At 47.1% G+C, this 22,042-nt stretch overlaps 1 protein-coding gene across 1 annotated transcript in view; it reads left to right on the forward strand.

The window, feature by feature from the left end:
* Positions 1-4,091: 4,091 nt before the first annotated feature.
* The window catches only part of cfap54 (cilia and flagella associated 54), a gene marked incomplete at its 5' end in the record, with an annotated part of 138,402 nt that continues 120,451 nt past the window's right edge, over positions 4,092-22,042 (forward strand). Inside the window, 8 exons of the mRNA XM_084178040.1 lie at positions 4,092-4,240; positions 4,644-4,749; positions 4,966-5,109; positions 5,339-5,507; positions 5,675-5,733; positions 5,817-6,074; positions 8,537-8,638; positions 20,665-20,857. Coding sequence (XP_084034166.1) covers positions 4,092-4,240; positions 4,644-4,749; positions 4,966-5,109; positions 5,339-5,507; positions 5,675-5,733; positions 5,817-6,074; positions 8,537-8,638; positions 20,665-20,857 — 1,180 coding nt within the window. The remainder of the gene's footprint in view (positions 4,241-4,643; positions 4,750-4,965; positions 5,110-5,338; positions 5,508-5,674; positions 5,734-5,816; positions 6,075-8,536; positions 8,639-20,664; positions 20,858-22,042) is intronic.

Here is a 22,042-nt window from a genome sequence, read left to right on the forward strand (position 1 = left end):
CAGGTACAAAAGTATCTATATCCACAGTAAAACGAGTCCTATATCGACATAACCTGAAAGGCCACTCAGCAAGGAAGAAGCCACTGCTCCAAAACCGCCATAAAAAAGCCAGACTACGGTTTGCAACTGCACATGGGGACAAAGATTGTACTTTTTGGAGAAATGTCCTCTGGTCTGATGAGACAAAAATAGAACTGTTTGGCCATAATGACCATCGTTATGTTTGGAGGAAAAAGGGGGTCGCCTGCAAGCCGAAGAACACCATCCCAACCGTGAAGCACGGTGGTGGCAGCATCATGCTGTGGGGGTGCTTTGCTGCAGGAGGGACTGGTGCACTTCACAAAATAGATGTCATCATGAGGAAGGAAAATTATGTGGATATATTGAAGGAACATCTCAAGACATCAGTCAGGAAGTTAAAGCTTGGTCGCAAATGGGTCTTCCAAATGGACAATGACCCCAAGCATACTTCCAAAGTTGTGGCAAAATGGCTTAAGGACAACAAAGGCAAGGTTTTGGAGTGGCCATCACAAAGCCCTGACCTCAATCCTATAGAAAATCTGTGGGCAGAACTGAAAAGCCGTGTGCGAGCAAGGAGGCCTACAAACCTGACTCAGTTACAACAGCTCTGTCCGGAGTAATGGGCCAAAATTCACCCATCTTATTGTGGGAAGCTTGTGGAAGGCTACCCAAAACGTTTGACCCAAAATAAACAATTTAAAGGCAATGCTACCAAATACTAATTGAGTGTATGTAAACTTCTGACCTACTGGGAATGTGATGAAAGAAATAAAAGCTGAAATAAATCATTCTCTCTACTATTATTCTGACATTTCACATCCTTAAAATAAAGTGGTGATCCTAACTGACCTAAGACAGGGAATTTTTACTATGATTAAATGTCAGGAATTGTGAAAAACTGAGTTTAAATGTAGTTGGCTAAGGTGTATGTAAACTTCCGACTTCAACTGTATATCCTAACGTGACTTTGTCTGGTAGAGACTCTGACTCAAAACTCAAAAGGACTGACAGTGACTCCCCTGTTTTACCACACTCCCCACCGGGTCTGCGTCGCACCAAACTGTGGGCATCACAAATGGCAGGAATTTTGAACTTCAATTGCTCCACCTCCAACCTTAACGCTACCCCAGAAATCACTCCATTCAATGGTGCCCTGTTCCTAAGAGCAAAGAAAAAAACAGATCTTGACCCAAGTTGCGTGACACGGAGCGGATCGCCTGCTCCCTCTGGTCAGAAGAAACACACACAAATATCACAAGTCCACTAGAGGTTACCTTCACTGATTCAACTGCACCCAACTCTTTTCTCACCCACCCTGAAACCACAAATGGATCCGCCAAAAGGCAAAGGTCCACTTTCTCCAAAAATGTCACTCCTACTGGACCAGATTCTTCTTTATCGTGTCCAATGATGCCAAGCTCGGGTTCCAAACTCTTCACCACACCTTCCACCTCACTTAACTTGCCCTCATTCACTTCCATTTCACCTCCAGAACTCAGTCTGGTGCATGGCTCACTCTGTTTGCACTTCACACCAATCTTCTTTGACACCCCATCTCCATTTTTATCACACTCAGATTCAAATCCAACCTCTGCTTTCCTCATTCTCTTCAACCTCCTCTTCCTCCTTTTCCACCTCCATTCCTCCTCAGAAATCCAAGGTTCAATGTCCCTGTCCCAATATTTCTGTTCTTGTTCCATGATTCCTCCTACAACCTCAAGTCTCTCAGCGAAGCAGCAGCACACTGAGCAAAAAAGCTAACAACAATTGTTTTAGTGCTAGCAAAACGCAGCCAGCCATGTGGACGATTGGAGGACTTCCACCAGACTGACTCTGGTCTTCCAACATGGCGCCTGGTGTGGTTGCGAGGTGATTTGTGACTCAACTGCAAGGCTTCTATAGTGTGCTACTGCAGAAACGCCCCCCCTCGAGCACCCAATTGGTTCCTGCATGATTATTAAAGGTTATATTAAAAAATCCAGTGTTTCTATGTCAATTTTATTTATTTATATTTCAGTCTTTTGTCATGTACTGTATGTATATAAAGTGTATTACTAGGTTGAAAACTAAATTTTGTAAATCAATTCCAACTCTATATCTGACATTGTCATAATTTTCCTTCAATTCGCAACAGGCTGGATGTATCTCACCAGAGAAAGCATCCAAGCGAGTGAAACAGCGCCCCTCTGTCTCTGTATGTGTAGACCATCTATCTGATGCGGTCTGGTCATAAAGAGTATGACAATGTTGCGTCAGTAGCATTGAACGCAAGGTAAACCAGCGAGCATTTGGCATACCTTGATTTTAAAAAAGTATAAAATAATAGCCAATCAGCGTTGAGCTAAACTGAGTGAGCTCAACTGTGAATGGTCCTGGCCCACCAGAGTGCCAAGGGAAGCCAATTTGGATTTGTCTTCACTCCTATCACAGAGAAATACGTCATCGATAGAAACAACTTGAATTGTTGCATCTCGTTGTGTTGTTGTCCTCTGGGGGCTAGCTAGCTACAATTGGCCGTTCCTAAATTAGCCATGGATGGAGATAGGGATTTGGACTGGTTTTACTTAATTCTCTGTCCTGGCCAATGATTATAATGGCGATTTTGATCCAACCATAAAATACATTGTGCCCCTGGACCAAGAGGATGGAAGTTCAATATGTAGCTAGATGTAGAAGGATAATGTTAACTAGCTAACGTTGCCACAGGTGGACTCCAATCAAGTTGTAGAAACATCTCAAGGATGATCAATGGAAACAGAATGCACCTGAGCTCAATTTCGAGTCTCATAGCAAAGGGTCTGAATACTTATGTAAATAAGGTATTTCTGTATAAATAATAAATAAAAAAAATCTAAAAAACAGTTTTCGCTTTGTCATTATGTGTGTAGATTGATAAGAAAATGTTTTATTTAATACATTTTAGAATAAGGCTGTAACGTAACAAAATGTGGAAAAAGTCAAGGGGTCGGAATACTTCCCGAATGCACTGTATATCCCGGTCGCAAGGCATATGAACTAACAGGGAATACCCTTACGAAAAAAGATTGCAGTCAGAGTGCAGTATAACTGCAGTATGCTGCAAATACTGCGTTCAATATAACACCTTTTTTTACTGCAGTAATTTTGCAGTGTAACTGCAGTTAGAGTGCAGTATAACTGCAGTTCAACTGCAGTTCAACTGCAGTGCAGTGTTATTCTGCAATTACTGCGTCCAAAATACCACAGTCGACTGCAGTTACTGCACTTTTACTGCAGTTTCAAAACTGCAATCTTTTTTTGTAAGGGTAGAGCAAACAATGCAATTATCACAACACATATGTTGTAATATTGCTTTTTCTTCTGGTTTCGCTCCCCCGCTGATTCTACCCACACACCACTACTGGACATGGTACAGGTGTCTTCTTTTTTTTTAAAGCCCATAACCATGTGTGTTAGGTGTATACTTTTGTTTCAAAAGACTACCAAGAATCACTCAATTGCACCCTTCTCACAAATCCTGCGACCAGTGATATATATATTTTTTAAACTCCTCCCTCAACCGGGATCGATCAACTTCACGTTTTTCTGCTTAGGCCTGGAAAGGCTATAAGGACATGCCTGACGCCCAAACCGATAGTTCATTTAAGAATGTATTAAAATTAGGTTACGGTTAGGGTAAGTGCTAGGGTCAGGGTTTGGGTTAGGGTTAAGGTAAGAGTGGGTTTGCTAGTCGGTTTAAGCGGCAGCTGTGTCCATATAGTCTCTCCCCTTCGCCAACCACCTTTGATTGAGAAACACTCTTTTCACACCACTTCGATACCGAAGTGACTTTTTTGTAGGTTAGGATAATTAATACAGCGGGTTAGCGAAAATGATCTCCTGCTACGAAAATCAATTGGTATAGAAGGGGCGTGAAAAGTGTCCTATCTTTGATTAGGTCATGGGATGAGAGGGTCGGTTTTTGGTGTCCAGCAGATGGCGACAATTCCACAGTAAATGAGGATCGCTACCATGACAACCACTCAAGCCACTCTCGTACGGTGCAGTTTGTTGTTGGATGTGAAGCAGTGAAGCAACTTTTCTTGACCAAAATGGAGCCACTGCCAGCTTCATTTTACGGGAAAATTAATAAAAGAAACCCAGTAATATCAGCGTTTGATGGAGACATAAAGAAGTTTATGTCATTTATTAAACGAATTAGTACTTTGCCAACCTACGACCACAACTCCTACGCAAGAGGGTGAGACATTTCCTGGCTATATCCAAATCAAGTGTCACGTCGTTAGCTAACGTTAACGTAGCTAACGTTAGCTATCTTATTCTTGTTTGAAAACTAGGCCTAACGTTAGCTAGCTAGCAGTAACTTCAGTTTACTTGCAAGCTAGCAGCCTGCTATGTGAATTTCTCCAGCCAGAAGAGGACTGGCCACCCCTCAGAGCCTGGTTCCTCTCTTGGTCTCTTCCAAGGTTCCTGCCTTTCTTGGGAGTTTTTCCTACCCGCTGTGCATCTACATCTGCATTGCTTGCTGTTTTGGGTTTTAGGCTGGGTTTCTGTATAAGCACTTTGTAACATCTGCTGATAAAAAGGGCTTTATAAATACATTTGATTTTATTCTTTTCCTCCAATGTATGTAACGTTAACAGTGCCAAAACTCTGTTTGAGATATGGAACAAGTACAAACCTCGACTACCAACCAACTACTATGAAGAACACATGCTGCAAATGGCAGATTTTCTTTTTGGCATCAAGGTTTGTTTGCATTCCTTTCTTCTCTCATTACTCACTCACTCACTCACTCACTCACTCACTCACTCACTCACTCACTCACTCACTCACTCAGTCACTCACACACACAGCTAGCTACATATATTTGATTTGACCGCAAGGATTCCCTGCCACACCCAATCCGTTGTATTACTTTCTTCTCTGTTAGTTCAAACTCCGTTTTTTTTTCTCTCTCTCCAGTTATACAGGCTGGGTCAATGGCAGGGCTACAGTCGCTACCTGCAGCAGTTCAGCACTGTGACCATAGAGGACATTAGGGATGTTGACCACTTCAGGACCTCCTTCTTCCCCAAGGGGTTCGACACAGACCAAGCCAAGCTGACGGTGAGGACAGTGTGTGTGTGTGTGTGTGTGCTTGTGTGTGTGTGTGTGTACGTTTGTGTCTGTGTTTGTGTCCTTGTATCCGTGGATCTGTGTTCAGAATGAAACAAAGCAGACAAGAACACATCTCACACAATGGGCTTGCCGTTTATGTTGTCATTGTTGTGACTGTCTCTACCCTCCACCTCTCTCTGTGTCTTACGTGTGTGTCTGTGGCCTGTGTGGCTGTTAGTTCCGGGCTCTGCAAGGCTACTGCCTGTGTGCCTTCCAGCTGGAGAGGGAAAGAGGGAGCCAGCCCACCCAGGAGGGGGTCCAGAGACTCCTCAGCATCCTGGGGTTTGTCAGGATCATGATGCAGGCCGTGCTTCCCCACGAACATCTCTGCTGGCTTCTTTACAATGGTACAGTAATACAGGAGCAATTACAGTGGTATAAGCAGGATATTGGCTGAATCAATGATGTCTGAAGTTGTCAGTTGTGGTTCAGTGTTGTCTCTCTCTCTCTCTCTCTCTCTCTCTCTCTCTCTCTCTCTCTCTCTCTCTCTCTCTCTCTCTCTCTCTCTCTCCAGGTTCACTCTATATCTACAACATCTGTAGATACCTGATGTCCATGAGCCGCGCTGCACAGGTGCACAGTCTAACAATTACATTTATTTCCATGGTGCATGTGATTGTTGGTAAATGCGTCTGTTGTCCCTTCCTCCCCCCCAGGCTATGGAGTTCCTGCTGTGGGCCTGTATCTGTCTGGAGACCTCCATCCCACTGACGACTGCCAGGTTCCTGGCCTGGAGGGCCACTCTGTACTGTGCTGTGTGCCAGTGCTACTACGACAGCCAAGCCCATGTTCAGGCAGAGGTGTTTGCACGGCGAGCCCTGGGTAAAGTCAGTGAGCTGGGCAAGCTGGAAGAGATGAGTGGTCTACCCTCTACCACTGAGACTCAGAGAGCATACAAAGTGGCCACCATTAAGGTATGGGACAGGTTGATTCAAAACATTGAAAGTTTTGTCCAGTGTCTATCTACATACAGGTCCTAAGTAGGGATGTGACAAATGGAAACAATTTCTTAACGTTTCATCTTGACCTCATGGCCTTAATAGCAAAGACACACATAAACTATGCCATGAAGACCAGATAAACAGGATTCAATAAAATGACTAGTACAACAGGCATGAATTACTAGCATATACAGTGCATTCGGAAAGTATTCAGACCCTTGCCTTTTTCCAAATTTTGTTACGTTACAGCCTTATTCTAAAATTGATTAAATAAAACATTTTCCTCATCAATCTACACACAATACCCCACAATGACAAAGCAAAAACATGTTTGTAGAAATTTTTGCAAATGTATTACAAATAGAAAATGGAAATATAATATTTGCATAATTATTCAGACCCTTTACTCAGTATTTTGTTGAAGCACCTTTGGCAGTGATTACAGCCTCGAGTCTTCTTGGGTATGACGCTACAAGCTTGGCACACCTGTATTTGGGGAGTTTCTCCCATTCTTCTCTGCAGATCCTCTCAAGCCCTGTCAGGTTGGATGGGGAGCGTCGCTGCATAGCTATTTTCAGGTCTCCAGAGATGTTAGAATGGGTTCAAGTCCGGGCTCTGGCTGGGCCACTCAAGGACATTCAGAGACTTGTCCCGAAGCCACTCCTGTGTTGTCTTGGCTGTGTGCTTAGGGTTGTTGTCCGTTTGGAAAGTGAACCTACGCCCCAGTCAGGTCCTGAGCGCTCTGGAGCAGGTTTTCATCAAGGATCTCTCTGTACTTTGTTCCTGACTAGTCTCCCAGTCCCTGCCGCTGGAAAATAAATAACAGAAATACCTTATTTACATAAGTATTCAGACCCTTTGCTCTAAGAGTGGCACAGCAGTCTAAGGCACTGCATCTCAGTGCTTGAGGTGTCACTACAGACCCCCTGGTTCGATTCCAGGCTGTATCACAACCGGCCGTAATTGGGAGTCCCATAGGGCGGCACACAATTGGCCCAGCGTCGTCCGGGTTTGGCCGGTGTAGGCCGTCATTGTAAATAAGAATTTGTTCTTAACTGACTTGCCTAGTTAAATAAAGGTTAAATAAAAATAAAATAAAAAAGACCTGAAATTGAGCTCAGGTGCATCCTGTTTCCATTGATCATCCTTGAGATGTTTCTACAAGTTGATTGGAGTCCACCTGTGGTACATTACATTGATTGGACATGATTTGGATAGGCACACACCTGTCTATATAAGGTCCCATAGTTGACAGTGCATGTCAGAGCAAAGACCAAGCAATGAGGTTGAAGGAATTGTCCGTAGAGCTCAGAGACAGGATTGTGTCGAGGTACAGATCTGGGGAAGGGTACCAAAAATGTCTGCAGCATTGAAGGTCCCCAAGAACACAGTGGCCGCCATCATTCTTAAATGGAAGAAGTTTGGAACCACAAAGACTCTTCCTAGAGCTGGCCGGCCGGCCAAACTGAGCAATCAAGGGAGAAGGACCTTGGTCAGGGAGGTGGCCAAGAACCCGATGGTCACTCTGACAGAGCTCCAGAGTTCCTCTGTGGAGATTGCAGAACCTTCTAGAAGGACAACCATCTCTGCAGCACTCCACCAATCAGGCCTTTATGGTAGAGTGGCCAGACGGAAGCCCCTCTTCAGAAAAAGGCACATGACAGCCCGCTTGGAATTTGCCTAAAGGGACCTTAAGGAGTCTTAGACCATGAGAAACAAGATTCTCTGGTCTGATGAAACCAAGATTGAACTCCTTGGCCTGAATGCCAAGCGTCACATCTGGAGGAACCCTGGCACCATACCATGGGTGAAGCATGGTGGTGGCAGCATCATGCTGTGGGGATGTTTTTCAGCGGCAGGGACTGGGAAACTAGTCAGGATCGAGGGAAAGATGAACGGAGCAAAATACAGAGAGATCCTTGATGAAAACCTGCTCCAGAGCGCTCAGGACCTCAGACTGGGGTGGAGGTTCACCTTCCAACAGAAAAACGACCCTAAGCACACAGCCAAGACAACGCAGGAGTGGCTTCGGGACAAGTCTCTGAATGTCCTTGAGTGGTCCAGCCAGAGCCCGGACTTGAACCCGATCGAACATCTCTGGAAAGACCTGAAATAGCTGTGCAGCGACGCTCCCCATCCAACCTAACGTCATAACCAAGAAGACTCGAGGCTGTAATCGCTGCCAAAGGTGCTTCAACAAAGTACTGAGTAAAGGGTCTGAATGCTTATATAAATTTGATATTTCATATTATATGTCTAAAAACCTGTTTTTGCTTTGTCATTATGCGGTATTGTGTGTAGATTGATGAGGGGAAAAAATCAATTTAATCCATTTAAGAATAAGGCTGTTTTAGAATAAGTCAAGGGGTCTGAATACTTTCCGAATGCACTGGCCTATAACCACATGAATGTTCTTTTATTCTACTCATCTACAGCTATCTACAATGGTGTTTAAACGGTCGGTGTATGAACCCAGGAGGAAACCTAAAGGCCTCTTCAGATCCAAGCAGAAGAGTAACCTCAAGGAGATTCAGAGCGTAAGCACTGCAATTGTATCAATCCCCCAAAATCCTGCTTTATCCAGGTATTGTGAAAACAGCCTAGTACTCCAATTCTGACTCATGTATTTCTCTCTCTCTCTCAATTCAGTGGTGCTTTATTGGCATGGGAAAAATATATGTTTACATTGCCAATGCAGGTGAAATACAGAATAAACAAAACTGAGAAGAAACAAATGTAGCAACATCAACAAAAAACGATTTGAGATTAACAGTAAACATTCCACTCAAAAAGGTTTAAAAAAGATAAAGACATTTCCAGTGTTATATTATGAACTATGTACAGTGTTTTAGCAATTTGCAAATAGTTGTAGTACGAATAGGGGGGGGAAGATAAATAAACAGATACAGTGCATTCGGAAAGTAGTCAGACCTCTTGACTTTTTCCACATTTTGTTATGTTACAGCCTTATTCTAAAATTGATTAAATTGTTTTTTTCCCTCATCAATCTACACACAACAGCCTCGAGTCTTCTTGGGTATGACGCTACAAGATGGCACACCTGTATTTGGGGAGTTTCTCCCATTCTTCTCAGCAGATCCTCTCAAGCTCTGTCAGGTTGGATGGGGAGCGTCGCTGCACAGCTATTTTCAGGTCTCTCCAGTGATGTTCAATCCAATTGAAGTCCGGGCTCTGGCTGGGCCACTCAAGGACATTCAGAGACTTGTCCCGAAGCCGCTCCTGTGTTGTCTTGGCTGTGTGCTTAGGGTCATTGTACAGTTGGAAGATGAACCTTCGCCCCAGTCTGAGGTCCAGAGCGCTATGGAGCAGGTTTTCATCAAGGATCTCTCTGTACTTTGCTCCATTCATCTTTCCCTTGATCCTGACAAGTTTCCCAGAGCCTGCCACTGAAAAACATCCCCACAGCATGATGCTGCCACCACCATACTTCACCGTAGGGATTGTGCCAGGTTTCCTCCAGATGTGACGCTTGGTATTCAGGCCAAAGAGTTCACTCTTGGTTTCATCAGACCAGAGAATCGTGTTTCTCATGGTCTGAGAGTCCTTTAGGTGCCTTTTGGCAAACTCCAAGTGGGCTGTCATGTGCCTTTTACTGAGGAGTAGCTTCCGTCTGGCCACTCTACCATAAAGGTCTGATTGGTGGTATGCTGCAGAGATGGTTGTCCTTCTGGAAGGTTCTCCCATCTCCACAGAGGAACTCAGGAGATCTGTCAGAGTGACCATCGGGTTCTTGGTCACCTCCCTGACCAAGGCTCTTCTCCCTCGATTGCTCAGTTTGGCCGGGTGGCCAGCTCTAGGAAGAGTCTTTGTGGTTCCAAACTTCTTCCATTTAAGAATGCTGGAGGCCACTGTGTTCTTGGGGCCTTCAATGATGCAAAAATGTTTTGTACCCATCCCCAGATCTGTGCCTCGACACAATCCTGTCTTTGAGCTCGACGGACAATTCCTTCGACCTCATGGCTTGGTTTTTGCTCTGACATGCACACCTTATATAGACAGATGTGTGCTTTTCCAAATCATGTCCAATCAAGTTGTAGAAACATCTCAAGGATGATCAATGGAAACAGGATGCACCTCAGCTCAAATTCGAGTCTCATAGCAAAGGGTCTGAATATTTATGTAAATAAGGTATTTCTATTTTTAAATTTGCAAACACAGCTTTGTCATTATGGGATATTGTGTGTAGATTGACGAGGACAATTTTTTATTTAATCCATTTTAAAACAAGGCTGTAACGTAACAATGTGGAAAAAGGGAAGGGGTCTGAATGCTTTCCCAATGCACTGTAAGTATATGTGCCATTTACAATGTTGTTTGTGCGCCACTGGTTGCCCTTTTCTCATGGCAATGGGACACAAATCTTTCTGCTGTGATTGCACGTTGTGGTATTTCACCTAACATTTATTTTTCAATGTTGGATTTGTTTTCAAATTCTTTGTGGGTCTGTGTGATATGTGGGAAATATGTGTCTCTAAAGTGGTCATACATTTGGCAGGAGGTTAGGAAGTGCAGCTCGGTTTCCACCTCATTTGTGGACAGTGGGCACATATCCTGTCTTCTCTTGAGAGCCAGGTCTGCCTATGGTGACCTCTTAATAGGAAGGCTATGCTCACTGAGTCTTTACATAGTCAAGGATTTTCATAATTTTGGGTCAGTCACAGTGCTCAGGTATTCTGCCACTGTGTACTTCTGTGGCGGTCGGTGCCATTTAAGATGAGGGAGAATGAATATTTTTTTTATGAACATGGCCTTATTTCTATTACAGATTTTTGGAAGACCCATTATGAGGTTGCTACAACCTAGCCTATTAATGACAGTTTACAACGTAGGTGCACAGGTCGAGATACATTTTTAGTACCGGTAATCAAGGTGACAGACAGTGACACATTCAAAACCACCTTGCACACTCTTGCCTGCATATAGCTGATCTAGGGTGTAATCATTAGTCCAACAGTTGCAAACAAGAGTTTCTATTGGACAAATGTTTATCCCCGTTTCGCTCCGCTTGCTTCTGTTTAAGAAACGTTTTTCAACAGAATCGGCGCAATGAATACACCCCTGATCACACGCAAACACAGTTCACTTTCATAACAGACACAAACAGCTCATTGTATATATGTGACCGACCACCTCGATTGGGTCTTATGTAGCAACATTCGAAATTGTGTTTTTTACATTGGATAAAAGTAGAGACTCAGAGCTATATAATGGTATATCATACACAGTTGAGGAACAATGGGAAAATAATTCTGCTTTGAAAGTTGATAGTTGAGGCCATGTGCTGAACAGGGTGAGTAAGGTAGCGTAGTAAACAACCAAAGATTTAAAGACTAAAAGTGGTGAAAGTAGTAGCCTACAATAAGGAAAAACTCCAGGTTAAAATAAACTTTATCTAGTCCTTGGCCTATATCCTAATCTGACGTTGGTGCAGGTCATGTTCTTCACATTACCATCTCTGGTAAACACACACTATATCAAATAAAATCCAAATGTATTTGTCACATGCACAGGATACAGAAGGTGTAAACGGTACCGTGAAATGGTTACTTGCATAGTAGCAATATCAAAAATAGAATGTGTCCAGATAAAAATATTATATAATTATTAGATGATGCTTACCCAGTCACGCTTTTCTAAATTGATGGGTCGTGAAATAAATGCTATAACCACCCCCCAGCCACATCTAGCTAAGTGGATGGGTCACTATTGTCTAGACATATGCACATGGTAGCAAGGTTGATGTACACATACTGAGCGGCTCATGTTATAGACAGAAGCGTGCTACATGGCAGACCAATCCGAACTCATCTTTCAGCATGTCCAGCCCATCCATTATCTCAGCTAATCATGGCTAGCAGGAAGGTTCATGTCTTTTTCCGTGGCTAAACCAACTAGGCTCGTAATTTAACAATTTTATTTGTATTTACAGATGTCATACAAGTTTGTTTCTTCAGGCACATGAAAGTTCACATGTTCCAGAAGGAATTTCTGCCCAAAATTGCATTTTGACTCTTAAATCCCTCTCCTGTGAAGTAGAGACGTGCGACAGACGCCTAGCTTCTTGAAACGGGTCACATATAATTCCTTCTCGCATATACAGTGGGGAAAAAAAGTATTTAGTCAGCCACCAATTGTGCAAGTTCTCCCACTTAAAAAGATGAGAGAGGCCTGTAATTTTCTTCATAGGTACACGTCAACTATGACAGACAAAATGAGAAAATAAATTCCAGAAAATCACATTGTACGATTTTTAATGAATTTATTTGCAAATTATGGTGGAAAATAAGTATTTGGTCAATAACAAAAGTTACTCAATACTTTGTTATATACCCTTTGTTGGCAATGACACAGGTCAAACGTTTTCTGTAAGTCTTAACAAGGTTTTCACACACTGTTGCTGGTATTTTGGCCCATTCCTCCATGCAGATCTCCTCTAGAGCAGTGATGTTTTTGGGCTGTCGCTGGGCAACACGGACTTTCAACTCCCTCCAAAGATTTTCTATGGGGTTGAGATCTGGAGACTGGCTAGGCCACTCCAGGACCTTGAAATGCTTCTTACGAAGCCACTCCTTCGTTGCCCGGGCGGTGTGTTTGGGATCATTGTCATGCTGAAAGACCCAGCCACGTTTCATCTTCAATGCCCTTGCTGATGGAAGGAGGTTTTCACTCAAAATCTCACGATACATGGCCCCATTCATTCTTTCCTTTACACGGATCAGTCGTCCTGGTCCCTTTGCAGAAAAACAGCCCCAAAGCATGATGTTTCCACCCCCATGCTTCACAGTAGGTATGGTGTTCTTTGGATGCAACTCAGCATTCTTTGTCCTCCAAACACGACAAGTTGAGTTTTTACCAAAAAGTTCTATTTTGGTTTCATCTGACCATATGACATTCTCCCAATCCTCTTCTGGATCATCCAAATGCACTCTAGCAAACTTCAGACGGGCCTGGACATGTACTGGCTTAAGCAGGGGGACACGTCTGGCACTACAGGATTTGAGTCCCTGGCGGCGTAGTGTGTTACTGATGGTAGGCTTTGTTACTTTGGTCCCAGCTCTCTGCAGGTCATTCATTAGGTCCCCCCGTGTGGTTCTGGGATTTTTGCTCACCGTTCTTGTGATCATTTTGACCCCACGGGGTGAGATCTTGCGTGGAGCCCCAGATCGAGGGAGATTATCAGTGGTCTTGTATGTCTTCCATTTCCTAATAATTGCTCCCACAGTTGATTTCTTCAAACCAAGCTGCTTACCTATTGCAGATTCAGTCTTCCCAGCCTGGTGCAGGTCTACAATTTTGTTTCTGGTGTCCTTTGACAGCTCTTTGGTCTTGGCCATAGTGGAGTTTGGAGTGTGACTGTTTGAGGTTGTGGACAGGTGTCTTTTATACTGATAACAAGTTCAAACAGGTGCCATTAATACAGGTAACGAGTGTAGGACAGAGGAGCCTCTTAAAGAAGAAGTTACTGATCTGTGAGAGCCAGAAATCTTGCTTGTTTGTAGGTGACCAAATACTTATTTTCCACCATAATTTGCAAATAAATTCATAAAAAATCCTACAATGTGATTTTCTGGATATTTTTTTCTCATAGTTGACGTGTACCTATGATGAAAATTACAGGCCTCTCTCATCTTTTTAAGTGGGAGAACTTGCACAATTGGTGGCTGACTAAATGCTTTTTTCCCCCACTGTATCTATGCCCTCTCCTCCTTTCACCTTTTCCCTTCGCTTGTGGACTTCAGTGCACAACACATCAGCTGCCTGTGACCAGCCCAAAAAACCTTTCCAAGCCAAACCTTCTGTCATGAGCCTCTCACTCCACCGGGTTACCCTTTATTTTCTTCCACTCTGCTCACCACTCTCTCTACTCAGCCTAACTAGCTCCACCTGTCCCTGCTCTGCTCTGCTCTAATTACTCTGCCAGCTGCGCTGCATTACCCACTACCTCTCCCAGTATTTAAAGCCCTGTCTTTCAGCTCTCCTTTGTCAGATCGTCTGCAAAGCTCACACCCGGAACCTGTTTGCTCGCGCTTCTGGCTCACCCTGGTTTTGTGTTCCCGGACCTGCCTGATGTTTGGATACTCTTCTGCCCCAGGAGATCCAGACCTGCTTTTTGCCATAACGACTCCTGACTACTCTTCGATCCCGGTAACTCTGACCAGCCTTCTGCCTTGCTACTACGTATTTGGATTTCCCTTGAACTGTACTGCTGCCTTGTTTCATCCGCCCTGTTGTGTCTGTGTCTCCCCCCCCCAGGACTTCTGGACCACCCACCACCGGCTTCATAGGACGCATCGCTGCCACTGGGGGGGGGCACAGACCCAGCACATTGGACGGGATCCCTGTTACCCCTGGAGCCTTCACTCACTCCCTACTTCCCTGTTCCCTTAAGTTTTAATAAACTTTCTGGTGTGACGCAATTGTGGTCCTCTGGTCGTCTGTCTGAACCGTGACAGTACGATCTGACCATTATGGACTCAGCGCACACTTCCCCCGACATGGAAACCGACGAGCATGAGCAGCAGTTCCAGCAGCAGCAACAACAACTCGCCATGATCATTCAACTCCTCACCAACCTTACCCCAGCCAGTCTGCCCACCAGCCCTGCCCCCGAGTTACCTGCCCCGGTCATTGCAGCCGCTGCTCCGGAACCCAAGATTGGAAACCCCGAGCGGTTCAACGGCGATTCAACCCAGGTCCGGCCATTCCTGACTAGCTGCCGACTTCAGTTCTCCTTGCAGCCAAGGACCTTCGCCACGGAGGGGGCTAAAGTTGGGTATGCCATCACTCACCTGACGGGCCGAGCTCGACTCTGGGGAACAGCAGAGTTCGAACGTCAAACCCCCGCATGTGCAACCTTCGACCTGTTTGCTGAGGAGATGCTGAAGGTGTTTGACCTGGATTCACCAACCGCAGAGGCGTCTCGTGAACTGTTCAGTATTCGACAAGGCAGACGTACAGTCGCAGACCATTCCATCGACTTCCGAACCCTGGCTAGACGAAGTTCTTGGAACACACCATCGTTGGTGGACGCGTTCTTCCATAGTTTGGCTGACTATATCAAGGACGAGTTGGTCTCCCATGAACTGCCTTCCACTCTTGATGAAGCCATCGCACTGACTGTCAGGATCGACAGAAGGATACAGACCCGTCGTCGTGAGAGGGGGCGCCAAGGTCCACCTACTACCGGCATTCGGAGAGATCCGACTGGGCTCCTGTCATCTACTGCCACTCACCCAGGTCAGCTTGATCAGTCTGAGCCTATGGAGATTGGGCGAGCCTCTCTCACTCCTGCAGAGCGCCAGCGCCGCTTCACCTCAAACCTCTGCCTCTATTGTGGAGGTGATGGACATCGTGTGGTAACCTGCCCTTTAAAGGGCCGAAGCTCACCGGGCATAGGGGGAGTCCGGTTGAGTTCAATGACCATCCAGTCCTCCGACCGCAAACCCCTGCTGCAAGTTCACCTCCGCCTCTCTGACTCAACTCACACCCTGGCTGCTCTGGTGGATTCTGGCGCCGAAGCCAACATAATGGACATCAAGCTGGCACGCCAACTGGGACTGGAGAACCTCCGTTTGACACCTCCTATTCCTGCCCGGGCACTGGACGGACACTTACTCGGATCGGTCACTCATGTCACGGCCCCGGTCTCGATGGGTCTGTCCGGAAACCATCAAGAAACTATCCAGTTTCACCTGCTCCCCTCTCCAGGCCAACCCATCATCCTGGGTTACCCATGGCTCCGCCGGCACAACCCTCAGCTCGACTGGGTGACCGGGGTGATCAGGGAGTGGGGAGAGGACTGCCACCGAACCTGCCTGCTTGCTGCCGCACTACCCCCTCGGCCAGTACCTACTAACTCCGCTCCTGACCTCTCCAAGGTCCCAGAATGCTACCATGGTCTCAGAGAAGTGTTTAACAAAGCAAGAGCCACATCTCTGCCCCCTCACCGACCGTACGACTGTGCCATCGACCTCCTCCCTGGAACAGCCCCTCCAAGGGGCCGTCTTTATTCGTTGTCTGCTCCTGAAAGAAAGTCCATGGAGGACTACATCAATGGCTCTCTGTCCGCAGGATTAATCCGTTCATCTTCATCTCCTGCTGGTGCTGGTTTCTTCTTTGTGGGGAAGAAGGACGGATCTCTTCGCCCCTGCATCGACTACAGGGGACTCAAACGACATCACAGTGAAAAACGGTACCCTCTGCCTCTGCTCACCTCTGCTTTTGAGTTGCTCCAGGGAGCCACTGTTTTTACCAAGTTGGATCTCAGAAACGCTTACCACCTAGTGCGGATCCGGGAGGGGAGATGAATGGAAAACCGCATTCAATACACCAACAGCACTACGAGTATCTGGTTATGCCTTTTGGCCACACCAATGCTCCTGCTGTGTTCCAGGCTCTAGTGAATGATGTACTGCGGGACATGTTAAACAAGTTTGTCTTCGTTTACCTGGATGACATCTTAATCTACTCCAGAAACCTGTCTGAACACACCCGCCATGTCCAGCAAGTCCTTCACCGTCTTCTGGAGAATTCCCTCTACGCCAAGGCAGAGAAATGTGAGTTTCACGTCAAGACAGTGGCCTTCCTGGGGTACATAGTGGCAGAGGGAAGTATCCAAATGGATCCTGCCAAAGTATCAGCAGTCACTTCATGGCCAGTTCCGGAGAACAGAAAGAAGCTGCAACAGTTTCTGGGGTTTGCTAACTTCTATAGAAAGTTTATCCGGAACTACAGTACCGTTGCTGCCCCTCTCACTGCTCTAACCAGCACCAAGCAACCCTTCACCTGGACCCCAGCAGCCGACAAAGCCTTCAGTACCCTCAAGGTGAGGTTCACCTCCGCTCCCATCCTCCAGATGCCTGATGTGGACCGGCAATTCATTGTGGAGGTGGACGCCTCGGATGTGGGAGTTGGTGCTGTGATTTCTCAGTGGGCTGCGGAGGATAGGAAGCTCCATCCCTGTGCCTTTTTCTCACGTCGGTTGTCCCCCTCTGAGTGCAATTACGACATAGGGAACCGTGAGCTGCTGGCTGTGAAGCTTGCCTTGGAGGAGTGGCGTCACTGGCTGGAGGGGTCCACCATTCCATTTCTCGTTTGGACCGATCATAAGAACTTGGAGTACATCCGCACGGCCAAACGGTTGAACTCCAGGCAGTCCCGCTGGGCCCTGTTCTTCACCAGGTTTAATTTCACTCTGTCATACCGGCCTGGATCACGCAACACCAAGCCAGACGCCCTCTCCCGTCAATTCCAGAAGGATGACACCCCCTCCAAGGACCCTGTGTCGATTCTGCCAAGTCCCTGCATCGTTGCAGCTCTGACCTGGGCTGTTGAGGAACAGGTGCTGGAAGCTCTCCGTAACCAGCCAGGTCCCAGCACTTGCCCAGCTGACCGCCTTTTTGTCCCCGAAAACCTGAGGTCCCAGGTCGTTCAGTGGGGACATGACTCCCGCCTAGCTTGTCACCCTGGCTCCACCCGCACTTACAACCTGCTCGCCCAGAGGTTCTGGTGGCCCTCTCTGAGAAAGGATGTACGGGAATTCGTCCAAGCCTGCCCCATCTGCAACCAACACAAGTCGTCCTGCCAGCCCCCAGCCGGATTGCTGCAGCCCCTGCCTGTGCCCAGACGTCCCTGGTCTCACATCGCCCTTGACTTTGTCACGGGGCTGCCCCCTTCAAGTGGCATGACCGTCATTCTCACCATAGTTGACCGATTCAGCAAGATGGCACACTTCATTCCCCTCCCCAAGCTCCCAACCGCCAAGGAGACCGCCCAGGTGGTCCTGGAACACGTCTTCCGGATCCACGGACTGCCAAAGGATGTAGTTTCTGACCGTGGTCCACAATTCTCCTCCGCTTTTTGGAAGGAGTTCTGTCACCTGCTGGGAGCCACAGTCAGTCTGACTTCCGGATTCCATCCCCAATCCAATGGGCAGTCAGAGCGGGCAAATCAGGAGCTCGAGAAGGCACTGCGATGCATGACTTCACGCAACCCCCACTCCTGGTCGCAGCAATTGACATGGGTGGAGTACGCACACAATTCTCTGACCTGCTCTGCCATCGGTATGTCCCCTTTCCAATGTGTTTATGGATACCAGCCTCCTCTATTTGCCAGCCAGGAAGAGGAGGTTACTTGCCCATCTGCACTTGCTTTTGCCCGTCGATGTCGCCGCACCTGGTCACAAGCCCGAGCCACACTCCTCAGATCCGTTGCCAGCTACACTACCGGGGCCAACCGTCGGAGAATTCCTGCTCCCACCTACCATGTTGGTCAAAGGGTGTGGTTGTCATCGAAGAACCTGCCACTCAGGGTGGAGTCGCAGAAGCTGGCACCTCGGTTCATTGGCCCATTCCCTATCATAAGAGTGATTAGCCCAACTGCTGTCCGGCTCCAACTGCCTAATTCCCTGAGGGTGCACCCCACTTTCCATGTGTCTAAGATTAAGCCCATTCATGAGAGTCCGCTGGTCCCTGCTGCGCCTTGTCCTCCTCCTCCACGGCTCGTCGATGGTGGTCTGGTTTACACCGTCCGCCGCCTGCTTCGGTCCAGACGGAGGGGTAGGGGTCTCCAGTACCTCATTGACTGGGAGGGCTATGGACCTGAGGAGAGGACCTGGGTGCCAGCTAGTCGGATTGTGGATAGGACTCTCATCACCGCCTTCCACCAACGGCATCCTGATCAACCTGCAATCCGTAGGGGCCGCCCCAGAGGGGTCCCTAACCGTCCTGCCCGCTCGGCTTCCTGTCCTGTGCCTGATCCTGTCTCGGGACCTGTCCCATCTCCCGACCACGGCCCTCCGGCTTCCTCCGAGGATGAGGACGTTCACTCGGACCGTTCGGAGGAGTTCTAGCCCTCCTCCGGCTCCCCTCCTCCCGCCCGGCGTGGTGTTGCTCTTGGGACTTCTGGGGCCGTCCCTTGGGGGGGGGGTTCTGTCATGAGCCTCTCACTCCACCGGGTTACCCTTTATTTTCTTCCACTCTGCTCACCACTCTCTCTACTCAGCCTAACTAGCTCCACCTGTCCCTGCTCTGCTCTGCTCTAATTACTCTGCCAGCTGCGCTGCATTACCCACTACCTCTCCCAGTATTTAAAGCCCTGTCTTTCAGCTCTCCTTTGTCAGATCGTCTGCAAAGCTCACACCCGGAACCTGTTTGCTCGCGCTTCTGGCTCACCCTGGTTTTGTGTTCCCGGACCTGCCTGATGTTTGGATACTCTTCTGCCCCAGGAGATCCAGACCTGCTTTTTGCCATAACGACTCCTGACTACTCTTCGATCCCGGTAACTCTGACCAGCCTTCTGCCTTGCTACTACGTATTTGGATTTCCCTTGAACTGTACTGCTGCCTTGTTTCATCCGCCCTGTTGTGTCTGTGTCTCCCCCCCCCAGGACTTCTGGACCACCCACCACCGGCTTCATAGGACGCATCGCTGCCACTGGGGGGGGGCACAGACCCAGCACATTGGACGGGATCCCTGTTACCCCTGGAGCCTTCACTCACTCCCTACTTCCCTGTTCCCTTAAGTTTTAATAAACTTTCTGGTGTGACGCAATTGTGGTCCTCTGGTCGTCTGTCTGAACCGTGACACCTTCATATCATGACTGCTAACCGCTTCACACAGCCTACATCGTTGTCACGTCACAGTCAACATAGCTACTATAACTAACGCGTTAGTTAACCCGCTACAATGATGCAGTACAGTGTAGTCAGCAGCAATCAATTTAGCAGTTACACCGGCGGCCCCGGTGGAAATAAATTAATAAAACCATAAGCTTTCCTTGACTTGGAAGAGTTCCAGTGTTGGATAGCCATAGCCAGCTAGCTAACATAGCATCCCTCAGTTCATGCTGCAAGAGTTCTGATAGGTTGGAGGACGTCCTCCGGAAGTTGTCATAATAACTGTGTAAGTCTATGGAAGGGGGTGAGAACCAAGAGCCTCCTAGGCTTTGTATTGAATTCAATGTATTCAGAGGAGGACAGAAGCTAGCTATCCTCCAGCTACACCATGGTGCTACTCTACAGAGTGCTGTTGAAGCTACTGTAGACCTTGATTGCAAAACAGTGTGTTTTAATCAATTATTTGGTGACGTGAATATATTTAGTATAGTTTTATCTAAAAAGGATAACTTTTTTAACGCTTCACTATTTACATTTTTCTGAATTCACTGAGGAGGATGGTCCTCCCCTTCCTCCTCTGAGGAGCCTCCACTGGTGTACTCTATGTTTAGGGCCAGATAGCATTCCAATTTGCTCAGTTCTTTGGTTGATTCTTTCCAGTGTTTCAAATAGTTATCTTTTTGCATTTTTTGCTTTGTGTTGCTGTCCTGGGGCTCTTTGGGGTCTGTTTGTGTTTGTGGTGGAATGTTTGGGCTTCGCTTCCTTTTAGGTGGTTGTAGAAGTTAACAGCTCTTTTCTGGATTTTGATAACTATAGTCATAATCTATCTATCTCGCTCGCTCTCTCTCGCTCTCTCTATCTCTCTTGCTCTCTCTATCTATCTCCCCCCTTCCCTCTCTCACTCCCCCTTCCCTCCCTCCTCTCTAGATGCCGTGGCCTCGAACTCCTACAGAGCGAGTGTTGATGGAGCTGTTTGAGGGGAACGCTGCCCAGTTCCTGGCGATAGTGGAAGCTCTGTGGGACACCTCCCGCCGCCCACTACAGACAGGCATGCCTGAGGAGCCAGAGATACAGGAGGTCTCCCTGGAACTCATGTCTGCAGGCATCAGTATACTGTCTGGTTAGTACTGTACTTACAGTGCATTCAGAAAGTATTCAGACCCATTGACTTCCACATTTTGTTACATTACAGCCTTATTCTAAAATTGATGAAATACATTTTTTTCCTTATCAATCTACACACAATACCCCATAATGACAAAGCGAAAACAGGTTTATAGACATTTTTGCAAATAAAAATAAAATAAAAAACAGAAATACCTTTGGTATGAGACTCGAAATTAAATCAGGTGCATCCTGTTTCCATTGATCATCCTTGAGATCTTTCTACAACTTGATTGGTTGGAGTCCACCTGTGGTAAATTCAATTGATTGGACATGATTTTGAAAGGCACACACCTGTCTATATAAGGTCCCACAGTTGACAGTGCATGTCAGAGCAAAAATCAAGCCCTGAGGTCGAAGGAATTGTCCGTGGAGCTCCGAGGCAGGGTTGTGTCGAGGCACAGATCTGGGGTAGGGTACCAAAAATGTTTTGCAGCATTGAATGCCCCGAAGAACACAGTGGCCTCCATCATTCTTAAATGGAAGAAGTTTGGAACCACCAAGACTCTTCCTAGAGCTGGCCTCCCAGCCAAACTGAGCAACCGGTGGAGAAGGGCCTTGGTCAGGGAGGTGACCAAGAACCCGATGGTCACTCTGACAGAGCTCCAGAGTTCCTCTATGGAGATGGGAGAACCTTCCAGAAGGACAACCATCTCTGCAGCACTCCACCAATCAGGCCTTTATGGTAGAGTGGCCAGACAGAAGCCACTCCTCAGTAAAAGGTACATGACAGCCCACTTGGAGTTTGCCAAAAGGCACCTAAAGACTCTCAGACCATGAGAAAGAAGATTCTCTGGTCTGATGAAACCAAGATTGAACTCTTTGGCCTGAATGCCAAGCGTCACGTCTGGAGGCAACCTGGCACCATCCCTACGGTGAAGTATGGTGGTGGCAGCATCATGCTGTGGGGATGTTTTTTAGTGGCAAGGACTGGGAGACTAGTCAGGATCGAGGGAAAGAGAGATCCTTGATGAAAACCTGCTCCAGAGCACTCAGGACCTCAGACTGGGGCGAAGGTTCACCTTCCATCAGGACAATGACCCTAAGCACACAGCCAAGACAATGCAGGAGTGGCTTCGGGACAAGTCTCTGAATGACCTTGAGTGGCCCAGCCAGAACCCGAACTTGAACCCGATTGAAC

The sequence above is a fragment of the Coregonus lavaretus genome (genome assembly GCF_964263955.1).
Source record: "Coregonus lavaretus genome assembly, chromosome: 15".
In the NCBI taxonomy this organism is placed as follows: Eukaryota; Metazoa; Chordata; class Actinopteri; order Salmoniformes; family Salmonidae; genus Coregonus; species Coregonus lavaretus.